This window comes from Neltuma alba, unplaced genomic scaffold, assembly GCF_004799145.2.
Source record: "Neltuma alba isolate B1F8T4 unplaced genomic scaffold, ASM479914v2 tig00011060_pilon, whole genome shotgun sequence".
In the NCBI taxonomy this organism is placed as follows: Eukaryota; Viridiplantae; Streptophyta; class Magnoliopsida; order Fabales; family Fabaceae; genus Neltuma; species Neltuma alba.
Genome location: NW_021635804.1, coordinates 103,025 through 117,251, shown reverse-complemented (window position 1 = coordinate 117,251; position 14,227 = coordinate 103,025). Strand labels below are relative to the sequence as shown.

The 14,227-nt window shown below is 33.6% G+C and overlaps 1 protein-coding gene across 1 annotated transcript; it reads right to left on the bottom strand.

The window, feature by feature from the left end:
* Positions 1-3,497: 3,497 nt before the first annotated feature.
* On the bottom strand, positions 3,498-4,501 carry LOC114760970 (uncharacterized). The gene is made up of 2 exons (XM_028950291.1): positions 4,317-4,501; positions 3,498-4,235 (listed from the first exon to the last, which is right to left on the bottom strand). Exons 1-2 carry the CDS (start codon positions 4,470-4,472, stop codon positions 3,582-3,584), a joined length of 810 nt encoding a protein of 269 aa, XP_028806124.1. The 5' UTR covers positions 4,473-4,501; the 3' UTR covers positions 3,498-3,581.
* Between the last annotated feature and the right edge of the window lie 9,726 nt (positions 4,502-14,227).

Below are 14,227 nucleotides of genomic sequence, written 5' to 3'. Positions count from 1 at the left end.
TAAAGTTCTAATCTGTAATTTTAAATAATAAATAAAATTTTATAAATTGATAATTAGAAAATCATTTTTTAAAAATTTTTCTCATAATATAATAAATAAAAGTAACATTAAATAATCTAGACCTTTGATTTTATTTTCAATGATCAATTTAGTAAATGATGAGTACCAAACTCATTTCTTGCCCATTCAAAGGCTATCTTACGTGTGTAATCCAGTTGCTATTCTAGTGGAAGTGCATTCAGCAATCTTTTTTTCAATATGAACCGAACTCTACCGACATGCGGTGCAACTTCGGCGAACCTGTCGCTTCTTCTTTGAGAAAATTGCAAGCAACCACAATATCCCTGCGTGGCAAACACGTATTTAGATGCGCTTCCTTACCCCCAAAAGGCTATTTTCTAGGACAAAGTTCAATTAAAGACTATCAGCAAATTTATTTTAAGGAGTTTTTGGGCAAAGAGCTTATGCTTTTTGGTCCTAGCATATGAATTAAATAATTACTGATGATTATGTTTTATCCTAAACACTTTATATTTTTTAATACTTGAAAATATGTAGGTACCGTTTCAATAATTTTATCATAATAACATGCATGCCCTCAAATTTAAGTTATGCGTATGTTTCTTCGCTCATTCTCGGAATAAAATTTGAACCATTTAAATTAAGTTTTGAGTTCAGATTTAAAGTTCTAATCTGCAATTTTGAATAATAAATATACTTTTATGAATTGATAATTAGAAAATCATTTTTTTAATTTTTCTCATAATATAATAAATAAAAGTAACATTAAATCTAGACCGTTTGATTTTCATTTTCAATGATCAATTTAGTAAATGTTGAGTACCAAACTCATTTCCTCAATTTTACAGTAGACATAGCCATTTAAATAAGTTTAACTTTGATAGGTGTTTTTGATATTAATATTAAGAAGCAAGTCATTTGATTGAAATCGCTCTCATTTTGATTTGAAGCATATTATAGGGCAGGACACATTCTTTTAATATTGGCTTCTTTTTTGATGTCACAGTTGGAATAGCACAACCTACATTTTTGTATAAGTTTTTATTTCTCATCCTTGTTTGCTCTCCATATCTATATCGTAACACTATCCTTTTATTATAACATCATTTTGTCTTTTTATTAAAAATAATAATAGTAATATTCATATTGATTTTCTTTTTTATTTTTGAGTATTTCACTAAAATCTAGCTCGGTTCTTTTTTGTCATTTTCCAAATTACTCCTCCAATCCGAAATATAATATCATCGTACATTCCTAAATATAAGACCCTTATACCAGTACGTATAAGGGTCTTATATTTAGGATTGGAAGAGTACTAATTATCAAGGTATTATAAAAGCTATTTAACTATTTTTTTAGGGTCCGTTTGGATGAGCGATTGGAAAAGCAGCTTATAGGAAAAGTAGCTTATGGAGAAGTGAAGTTGGTAAAAGCTAAATTGGATAAGCTGAATTGTGTTTGGATTGGAGTTCAGAAAAGCTAATTTGCAGAAGTGAGATTGGTAAAAAGGTGTTTGGATTATAGTTGAGTAAAAGTGAGTTTGGTTATAAAATGACTAAAATGGGTATAAGTGTTAATAAATAATGAAATATGATAATAAAAAATGATTTGACATAATACAATGAAATTAAAATAATGTATTATGAAGAAGTCAAATTAATGAGTGAATTAAATTTTAAAATTTCAAAAAAATCATAACAAAAATTTTAAATATAATGTGAAACATGAAAAAAAATGAATTGATATAATACAGTGAATTATTGTTAATTTGATATGAAGAAGTGAAATTGATCGAGAGAATTAAATTTGAAAACAAAAGAGAAATGGAAAAAAAATTGCAAATATAAAACGAAACATAATTTGAATGGGTAAACATGTTTTTAACTCCAATTTACAGTATTGCAATAAAGTGAAACTAAATAATATTACATAACTAATCAATAGATAAGCTATGGATAATTTGGTCTCTGATTGCATCACGGACGTGATTCATATGCGATGAAGACTGTGATGTAACATTTGAAGATGATGGTTGACTAGCTTCAGCCTGATCATGTTCGCCCACATTATTACCATTTTCAGCTTGTTCAAAAAACAAGTCGGAGCTCGAATGTCTCCTTATAAGGTTATGAATGGCCATTGTTGCACAAACCAGATACACTTGTGTTTGGAAGTCGTAACTGCGCATATTTCGGAGGACTTGAAATCTATTCTTCCAAACACCGAATGTTCTTTCTATTGTGCACCTTAAACTGGAATGATAATAATTAAAGGCTTCGTTGCTATTTCGGAATCCTACTTGTCGTCGGAAGTCTGGAAGGTGGTAGCGCTCAGATCTGTATGGACCTAGATATCCATTTGGTGTTGGATATCCCGCATCAACCAAGTAATATTTCCCTAATGATTCATGAAACAATTTGAGAGATTGTGAAATGAATAAAAGTATGAAATAATTAAAAGAACATGCATGATTGGAACACATAAACATATACCTGGAGGTGGATGAGGGAAATTAAGAGATGAATTTGTAATAGCACTATCAAATATACGAGCATCATGTGCAGATCCCTCCCATCCTGCCAAGACAAAAGTGAAACACATATCCCAGTCACATACAGCCATGACATTTTGTGATGGATATCCCTTTCTGCCAATAAATTTGTCTCGTTTTGCAGCGGGGACAACACACTGTATATGAGTGCCATCAATTGCTCCGATTGCGTCCTTAAAAAATGGGTAGTAACGTGGATCGTTCTCAATTTTTCTATGAGTTCCACGAAATGTTGGATCTATGGGTCGAATAAGTTCACTCGATAGGCTAAGACAAGCTTGCAGTACATTATGAAAGTGCCTACTTACAGTTTCCCCTGATCGTTGAAATCGTTCCTGGATCATCCTATTGCATTGTCCATGTGCAACCGTGTTTAAAAACATCGCAACCATTTCTTCAATTCCTACGTACTTAGACTTTTGTAAACCATGTTCCACCAATTTAGTACATAAGAGGTGGAAAACATCTTTATCCATTCTAAACATTTCATGACATCGATCATCATGCCCATTCATAATGCCTTGTACCCATAAATTTCCTGTCTGCTCACTAGTTCTGCACGGTTGTTTAAACATGTACATTTCACAATAATGACCAACCAATGCACCTACTGCTTCATATTGTGTTAATTCCTCATTAATTATGGTTGAATGGTCATCTTCATTTGGCTGTGAATCGTTATTCCAATTCCATAAAGTATCTTCATTCCATGGTGAATCATCGTTCCAATTAGCCATTTCTGGAATTAACCCTGTAATTATGGTGAAAACAAAATGTAAGCATTATAAGGATTACACTAAACAAAGTGTAAATAATTTTCATACTGCAAACAGAAAAACCAAACGCATAGATGACAAGTAGAAATTAGCGTAAATATATTACATAATGATTAATAAAGTTCCTACAACATGCCACATCAGTTTAGGTTAAAACAGCAGGTAGTTCAGGTTAACAAGTGCAATAACAATAGTTAAACAGCTAAGTCCTAAACTAAATCCTATTCTGCAGGTCACTTCCATGTGTCTGGGTCTTGTGCTGCCGGTATCAACCACCTCAACAACTTGCTTCTATCATGCATAAGCCCCAAATAGGCTCGCCTAGCCCACCTCAACCGCGTAAGCATCTTGGCACATGCATAATATAGTTGATTGTCATCATTAAGCTCCTCAACGGTAGTCAGGTGTGCCAAAACCTTATCAACTATTTGGGGATCTTCAACCAATGCTGCTGCTCGCTTGTCAGAAGCAGCTGCTATGACACTCAGGCTATCAGAAATTAATGTAGTTGCAGCAACTTTCTTCTTCTTCTTTGCATCTGATGTCTCACCCCTCTTTCTCTTTCCATAGCTTCCTGAGCCACTTGGTCCAGTACTTGCGGGGGTGTTTATGTTGCAAGCAGCGAAGTCATTTGTGAAGGCACTGGCTGTTGGGTCCACACCAAAGTTTTCATCCTCACTATCCCCTGACCCTTCTTGTTGGTCTAGCCCGACTCTATAAACATCCTCCTCTTCTGTGTCAGGCTGTGGAGCAAACGCTGGCTGAGGCTGTGAGGCTGATGGTGCGTACGCATACTCTCCCGAAGCCACAACATCTCTGAATATTTTCATCAGATCTGATGCAAACATCAGCCCCTGATGTCTAAATTTCTTGAAATTAGGGTCCACCTACATGAACATAATTAGGCATAATTAAGCGCTGTTCCTTCTGATATTCAAAATTAAAACTCAACTAACACAAATAATTACCAGTATTTTTCGTTGCCACCACTCATCAGAGGCCAACACCCTATTTGTGGCTGCATCATAACCAATGCCAGTCTCCCCAGACATCAGTTTTTCCCACAACTTCCAATCTTTTCTCAATACATCAAATCTGTTCTTCAGTTGCTTCCTGTCATACATTTTCCCGCTCCTTTCCCGAAAATTCTTTTCAATTTTCAACCAACCAGGTCTTGTAAACGATGTTCCTTGTCTTTCTTGTGCACTATTTGCTCGGCACAAACATCGATTAGAATTTTTGTCGTGTAATGATCCCATGTCGCTTTTCCCTTGTCATTATCCATTTCTCTACGCCCTTTGATCGATATAAGAGCAACTAAATCAACCAAAGCCCTAAATATGTAATAATGAAAGCCGTATTATATAACACATACATTGTAACCAAACAAACATATATCACCAAGTAACACATTTTAATTGCATAAGCTGTTTAGTTTTCTTATTCGATATTTTTTAAAATTATAAATATATAATCACAATGTCAATGTCCACTATTTTCTAGTGGTAATTGATTGTGAACATTTTGAAATTAAATTTTCAATATATCATATAAATTGAACCTAAACTGCATTATATTGTTTAATTTTTATCCTAATTTAACTATGTAAAAGTCAAATAAAAACCAAATTAAGAATGATGAACAAGATTATTTACAAAAATATGTTATATTTATTATAATTAACTAATTTACATAACTTTTTAAATATAATTAAATTAGTTAAATAAATATCATATTAGAGAGAAGTAAGAGAATATAACAGAAGAAAGAACAACATTACATTTATTTTGATTGAGACTTCCCGAAATTAATTCCAAATGATTTTTAAGTAATTACCTACATAGTCCTTAATTTCTTTGTATAGTACAAATTAATGTCTTATTACTTTGCTCTATCAACGCCGTTAATTAACTCTATCAAATGAACCATCCGGACACACATATATACACCATGTTACCATCTCATTCTCTTCTACCCTACCCTCATAGAGATCGAATCCTATAACCATAAAAACCAAGAGACCGAAGCTAGGGACATGCAAAACAAAAACCATTGTAATTCTGAAAATTACAATTTCAGAGTTACATATCTCGCCATTAACAACATAGACATATACTCAACAATTTAAATCCCCAACACTGCACACCCAAGCCTTCGGTCATATACACACATTTATGCTCTTCATTTTCTCATTAAGCTAGAGCCGTTTCCTCGAACCATTAATCCCTGTTTCGTCCGTAAAAAACAGAGGCAGAAAATCCACATGCAACCAGAAAATCCTCATTAAACAATTAACCAACATCCAACAAAAAATTATTGTAACCGAAAACCATAAAATTCAAAACATGAAGCCCCTGTTTCAGTGAACTAACAAGTCGGTCCATCACAAATAGAAATCAGTAACAACACAAGGACCACCGGAATCAAGGACGACAGCAACCACAAATTCAAGGACCACCGGAATTTCAAGGACCACCGGAATTTCAAGGACCACAGCAACCACAGGGATCAAACCGGAAAACCAACATAACAAAATTAAACCGGCCAACCTGATCCAACCAACCGAAGCCTGCCAGAGGTAGATCGGACGGTGTATTGTGATAAACGAGCCAACCAACCGAAGCCTGCCGATTCGATTTGTGATGAACGAGCAGCATCCACCGACGGACCTGGTCGAGGCGACCACAGACCGAGCTCACGGTCACCAGCGACGCGACGGAGCTTCTTGCAGGCGACCACCGACGGACCTGGCCGAGGCGACCACAGACCGAGCTCACGATCAAACACCAGACGACTTCCGACCACTGGACAGGCACACCTCCCACCCAACAGGCGACCTCACCACAATGACGGGACGGAGCTCACGGTCACCAGCGCCGGAGCTTCTCGGAGACGACCACGGACGGACCTTCTTGTCGAGACGAGCAAGTTGGGAGTGGTGCTGAAGAAGCTGGACTCTGCTCACGGGGGAATAGGGAGAACGCACATGAATGGAGAGAAGTGTAAAAGGAATATATTCCTTTGTCAAAACGGTCCATAAGCTACGGTCCAATAATCCAGAAGCTCCCATCTCCAGCTTCTCCCAATCACACGTTCAACGGGCTTAAAAATTCAGAAGCCCAATTGTGTATATGCTCAGCCAAACGGTCCCATTTTCTCACTGAGCTTATAAGTCATTATAAGCTACGTTTGGGCCAGCAAACGCTGACCCAAACAGGCACTTAATCTTGTCATCATGACCTTCTCGAGAAATTTCGTCTTTCTTATCTTTGACTTGTAATGCCTAAAATAGGTTAAAGTAGTTGATCGATAACATATCGGATTCTTTCCAATAATTTGTAAATTTTATTGGAATATATAAAGATTAAATAACTAATTTGTGAATATTAAAAAAATTAATTAGGTTAGTTATTCATAATAAATAGATATCATTTTAAAAAAATACTCTTAATAAATAGATATTATTTTTTAAAAATACTCTTAGTAATCATGTACATTTGGGTTATCTCTTAATAGTAATTCATTAACATATGTAATCTCTATAGATATTATTTGAGGGTAATATAGATAAATATTCGAGACAACATCGATTAGCATCTTATATTTATAACCAAATTAAATAACCAACTAGTTCTTTTATTAATAATGAGAAATTAGTCTTTTATCCTTCAAGTGAAAGGATACTCTACGTAACAAAAAAAAATTAATAAGAGGTAGTAGTTCGAATCAAATTTCCATGGTTTTAATATTTAATTATTTTCCATTATTTCAATAATGCTCCTAGAGGACCTTATTATTATTTTGTTTTTTGTTTTTTTTTGTGAAAGAGGACCTTATGATTTTTACGTCAGTGGGGGGCATGATTTGCAAAAGTTTAAATTGGATTCGGGTCCCACTTTATTAAAAACCCCGTTCTAGTCATATGCTAGCTTAATTTTGTGAAAGAAGCATAGTTCTGTGGAACCCAAAAAAAACACGGTGGAAGCAAACAATGGAAGGTTTTAGACAAATTAGCTTAGAACGTGCGTGAAATTTCTTTATTTAACGCATTTTTATCTGGGAGAAGTAGAACTTCTAACTCACATAATACCTTTCACCAAAAGACGGAAACTATGAGTTTTATACTTTAAAATACTCTCTCCATTTCTTTTTATAAAAATCAATTTCTCTTATAGTGGGGTTTTTATATGTAAGAAACAAATTTTCTTTGTCTGAAATTGTAAACTAATAATTCTATTTTTATTCTTATTAAATATATACAACTTATTATCTCTCTGTAATAAATTTTCATTCATTATTTTTCATGTACTCTTTTTACAAATAATAGTATAATTGGAAAATATATATATATATATCTTACATATTTTTATTTTTAACAAACATTTTAAACCGCATGATTTTAATAATTATTTCTTGTAAAAAGAAAGAGAAAGAGGGAGCAGCAAAAACGTGGCAAAATATATAGTGCGTGGGGTTAAAAAATTGTTAAGAATAATTTTAAACAAAAAGGCTGGGAGAAATATTGGAGTTTCAAAGAGGGAAAGGTCCAAGAAAAAAAAGTGTTTCCAACTTGCTTTCTCCACTACCCTTCCTATCCATTGCATGTTTTTAGAAGTGGGATCAAAGTCATCCAACGCATGTTTTTAGAAGTGGGAAGTGGTATTAAAGGGGATTAAAGAGTTTTACTAACTTTGTTTTCTTTTTAAAGTGATATTAAAGGGGATTAAAGAGCGTTACTAGTTTTTCCTTTTAGAAGTGGTAGGTGGCATTAAAGGGGGATTTCTTCCCCCCCCCCCCCCCCCCTCTATTTTCCTTGTATATATATAACACACACAAGCCTAACTCCAAATTTGAAGGTGCCAATTGTGGACATCCTCTGTTAAGAACATGAATACAGAGACCGTGAAACGATGGCTGGAAGGTCTAACGTTGTTTACGGTGAAGCTAGCGACCTTAATGTTGTTACCATGGTCGGAGGGTGATAACCAGAATGAGTATGTTCCAACTTCCAAGCTGGTGCTTAGCTACGGAAGCAAACAACGACAGTCATCCGTGGCAAACGCTACTGCTCATGAGGTCTTTCAATGTTTCCTTTATCCATTATTATATTCCCCTTCTGGAAATATGCATTTTCCAAAGTTTCTGCTTAGGCCTTTATAGTTTATACACTGCAAAGGGCAAGTGTGTGATCACGTCATATTGATTTCATCTTTTATTCTGACCTCTGTATAGCCAGCAGAGCAGAAGGAACAGTCATCGCCGCAGCAGCTTCTATCCGGGAAGACCAGCTTCTTCTGCTGTGTTCTTCTTCAATGTCAATATCTTCAATTTCTCCAGGGAATTCTTTTCCTCCAATTTCATCTTCGCTCCCTTGCTTCCAATTCTACTCGGCTACCTTCAGATACAGAGTTCAAGGACGTCCATGGCTTCTGTCATATGTACTTTAGCATATTACGTGGCTCTGGCTGCTAAGTTCTTGTTTCCTGGATTTGCTTGTCAGTTTGAAGCGCTCATGACGGTGGCTGGCTCTCTAGCAACTGCCACTCTGGTATCTTTGGCTCTGCAGCTTCCATGGTGGTCCGTTTTCTTCATTCTATTATTCAAGGGAGGCCTCTTTAAGCTGCTCAATAAACTTCATGCAACATATGGCAATACACGTCGCCCCCGGCCAAGAACCATGCAACCACTCCTACCTTTGTATAATGTTATATTCAATCATTAGTGGAAAATATTGATTCAGAATAATACTAGTCACCTTTTTTACCCAAAGAAAAGAAAAAAGAATGATACTAGTCGCCTTAATTTAGGTACTTTCGTGTACGTTTTGTTTTCCTCCCTTTTTCTTGTCTATTACACTTGATAGGTGCCTTTTCTATTATCATTAAGAAGCAATTCATTTAATTGAAATCGCTCTGATTTTGACTTGACGCATATTATACGGCAGGACGTTGTTTTAATAATGGATTCTTTCCTGGATGTCACAGCTTGAAAAGCACACACTAAATTTCCAACTTTTGATATGATGTTTCCGGACATGGGGCATGATGGGCAAGTGGGTACTTTATACCCAAATCATCTGGTCGTGAACAAGACTGCAACTCTGGTTGATTTCAACATTTTAAGGCAACCAAGAATGCAAAACCAATATATAAAATGAATAAATTAAAGTGAGAAATTAATATTTTTTTACCTCCACTTCTCATAATATATGCATAACAAAGACTACGCTACAACATCATTTTATTTGCTCTGTTTTTTACCCCCAAAACAGAGACACACAGAGTGGCATATGGTTGGACATTATGAGATTTATTAGTCTACACAGAGACTGGTGCCTCGATTGATTTTCTGGTTATTATTCTGACAAAGCATTATATTTTCTGGTTTTATAGTTACAGCTATTATGGTAGTATGAGAGAAGATCTCACACAGCGGTATGTTCTGCTGTTTATCTCTTTTGAGTTTGTCAACTAGCAATTGTAATTTTTTTTCAAAACATAATTAAATCCATTATTAAAATAATAAAATATTATGCTTTTTTCCAACTAAATAAAATATTATATATCAAATAAAAAAATTTTGTGAGAATTAATCTTCATTCAACAAATTCATCAATGAAATTAATTACGCGTTTTCTTTGCTTACTGCTTTTTTTTTTTCAAAAAAAAGTCGAAGCTCTTATCCTCACAAAAGGGATCAATTATGTCCAGCCCACGAATGTGTGGACAAAAAATGTTGAGGGCTAAATCACTCTTTTGAGCTTATGAAAAGGTTTTGAATTTATGAGCCCAATCTATTCTATTCTATTTTATTTTTTAAATTTGGAAGAGGAAGAAAGAGAAAAGTTAAAGTTGAAGCCATGGGCAAAGGATGCGTTCATGGACGAAATTGAGCAGGCATTATAGATTGTCTAAAGAACTAAACAAATCTGATTTCGATCCATGAATATGGTTAAGGAATTATTTTCGCATATGCAGAGATGTGTGATAAGTTATGAAATAATCATAATTTTGAGTTCATAATTAATCTGTATATATAGGGGCGTTTGGATTTTTTTTTAATAAGAAAATCATGCTTTTCTCTTCTTTTCATTCGTGCTTTTGTTCCTTTTCAATCCTTTTTCTCAATTATAACCAAAATCAATCTTATCAATCAATTGTAACAAAAGTTGTTCTCAAAAAACCATCCTCACAAGCAAATATGAACAAAATAAATCAAAACAGTAAAAAATTGACACGAGAATTATTAACTTTATGACTCTGAGTAAACCAGTCATCAATAAGAGGGACATAATCCACGTGTGGTTGTGCCAATGAAGGTAACTAGTAGTATTATTCTGCATCAATATTTTCCTTCTAATGATTGAATTATACTGCCCCTAGTCTTAATATAAAATTTCAATTTTATTTTGTTTTTATATTTATTTATTTTTTATTAAAGTAGTCTTTACAGTGATTACACATCTTAAAGAGTTCTTATTCTAATGTACATGATCAACAGAGATATTTTAAGAAAGACAATACCTATTTAGTATAAATAACTACTTAACTAATTTTTTAAATATTTATAAATTTGTTATCTAACTTTTTTTTCTTTATATGTCTAGCTCTTATATTAAAAAAAAAAAAGTAGTATAATAGCAGTTGTGACTGCATTGTTAGCTGGGAAAGACGTATACTGCTGTTTACATGGAGTTTGTTGAGTAGCGTTGGTGGATAAATTACGAATTTAAAATTGTGACACGCTTTTGAAAATGCATATAAAAAGGAATATAATAAATACACCCAACATCCACTAGAAAAAATAAAAATTTAAAACAAAGAGGATAAAGTAACATCCCATGTTATGATGTTATCTTCCAATTGCTTTTTGCATCTAGTGGGAATTAGCAATGATGATGCTCAGCGCTACAAAATTTTTGTGCTCTGTCCTCACAGCCCGCTCAGCACTGAAATGCGTTTTGTATTTAGCATTTTAACTTTATTTATATTATAATGCATTTAGTATTTTAATATTATGTTTTCAGCACTTCAACACTCACCGAGTTGTGTTTAATATCCTAGTTTTATTTCTAGTATAATTTATTTATTTATAATACATTTAACATCTCAAATCATAACTAAAATTATAATATTAGATGTAACTAGAAAATAATATTAGGCATGACTTCTGATGACATAAAAATAAATAATTATATTGACACTGTTCACATACTGCCGGTGTTTTTAAATTGGATGGGGCCTCGAGAGCATCCAACTGCGAGAGAACGCTTTCAATTCATAGCTGCAAACGTCCATGGGTCCCACGAGCATTTCTCTCAAATAATTAAGTCACTATATAAAGACTTAATTCCAAATTAATTCAAAAGCAGCAATTACCGACCTCCCTAACACAGTTAACAGAGAAGATGAATGCAGAAACCGTACGACGGTCACTACAACATGCAGCATTGTTTACGGCGAAACTAGTGAACTCGGTGTCGTCGGCAAAAGTGAGAATCAGGACTGGCTCTTCAAGGCTGACAGGCTTAAAAGGGTAGGCCTTTCAGGATTGAAATTTTAAAAATATCCCAATTTGTTGGGTCCAGTCCTTAAGCTATAGGGCTCAGTGCTGGTCTGTGGGCTTTTGGCTCATTTAAGAGAAAAAAATACTATTTTTTATAAAAAATAAAAATAAACCAATGAAATTATTAATAAAAGACATAAATATGAATAAAATTAAGTCATAAATATAAAATATCATCATATATAAATATCCATTAATATTTAAGAACATCTAAAACATTCATTAACAAAATAACAACATCCAAAAGTTTTATCTATAGTGCAATTGTCTAATAAATAAATACTATCATTAATCTTTTAAAACTTTATCATCACTATAATTAATTACTCTTCTTTATAAGTATACTTTTCTTTCGTAACGAAAATATCAAGTTTTTCTTCTTTATAGGAACTAGCATATAAACCCCTGTGCGATGCACGGGAAGTGTTCACTTCAATCAATATAATCAACAATATTAATTTATCACAAAAATATCAACAAATTATAACACATTTCTATATATAAATAACGATATTGAAATTACCTCCTCCATTTATAAGCAGTACATGCTATAACAACTGTAACTTTGTCACAAGCCAATTAATTATATAATACTATTTAGTTTAAAATTTTCCACATTATTATGATTTCTAATTTAAATATATTTTATTTATTAAATATAACTTTTTCCTATGATAATAATTTAAAATTATTATATTTGGTAAATTCATAATTTTTAATCATTTTTCATTGCTCAATAAAAGTCATACCTATTTACACAAATTTGGAATGGCATTTTAAATTGCATTTTTATGCAAAAGTTTAACATTTATTTGCTTGTAAGTTTTTTAGCATTTTCATGAAAAGCAAATTAGTCTTGCACATAGGATGGCATGCTATGTACAAAGCCAGAGACAACATTTTCTTATGAAAGAACCTGTAAAAACTTGTTTTTCCTTTTTTCTCCCAATCATTATTGTGGTTCCCCAAAAGGATGTCATGAAGGCAACAAAATATAGCCCAATGGTCAAAGACGCTGTACACAATTCAACCTACCAAATGCTTCCAAACTCACTTTATTCATGTCTTTAATGTGACGTGATTCTCTTTTGCAAAGCTTTTGAAGGGATTCTTTCAAGACAATACCATGGTTATTGCTGCCAATGGTTCCTTGATATAAATATGAATATACTTTATGAGCCTATGTATAATCAAGGAGACCCAACGACCTTACTATTTTAACTACTTTCATGCTTCATACTTTTGGATCTCCTTTTTCTTCTCTCTTCCTGATACCTATTTGAAGAAGATCAATAGACTCAATGCTTCAGTCACCTAAACTTGACTCCAATATAAAGGAAACAATGCCTTGGCCTGATCTTGGACATAAACATTTATTCAAAGAGGCAACTTAGGAAATTCCAGTAGAAGTGTGTCTGTCTATGTGGTCATGTTTGCAAATATAAAGACTCTGGGAAACAACATCAAATATGCCCCTGCAGCACCAGCATTGCAAGAACATCCAAAACTCATTCCTTTTGAAAAGTATAGAGCATGCTTCTTTAACATAAATGCACTTATTATTTTTAACTTAAATAATCTGTCCCAAGCGCTTAGATAGATATTCATTATAATACTGAGAACCATGAAAAGACATAATGAGAAATTATATTTTTCCAAAAAAAAAATTGTTGTATCAGTCCATGCATTAAGAATATTGTATCATCATGTTTACTAAAAACTTGGAAATTCTTCCATCTCCACCCCCAACAAATCGATTTCCTCAAGTAGCACTGATCCTGCCAGTTCCAGTCTAACATTTCACAAAGGAGATATTAACTGCAAATTTACATTAGGCCAAAACAACACAAATATGTCCAGAATACAAGAGAATAATAATGCTCACAAAAAGAGCAACAAAATGCCACAAATGAGCTCTGACCTTGGTAACTCTTGGGTCTTTGACATACCACCTCAAACCTTACAGCTCATTAAAAGAGTTTATTAAATGGATTAACCACGTACTCCATTGAGTACCAATTCTCATACTTAGATAATGTACACTATTGGATTCAAAATCCATATTCCATACCGAAATCCTTATATGTTGCAAGAGGTGAGTTTGATTTTGATATTTAGAACACCTCAACAAATTCCAACAAAACACCAAATGGTCTAATTCAAGAACCATGCACTATAGCAAGGATGGGAAGCAAATTAATACTAATCCAATTTGGAGGGAAATAAAAAACAAACACTATGGTAAGGGTGATGTCTCATGTGAGTAAAAAAATACACCACTATTCTTAAATTGAAAGTACGAAGCCCACAAAGG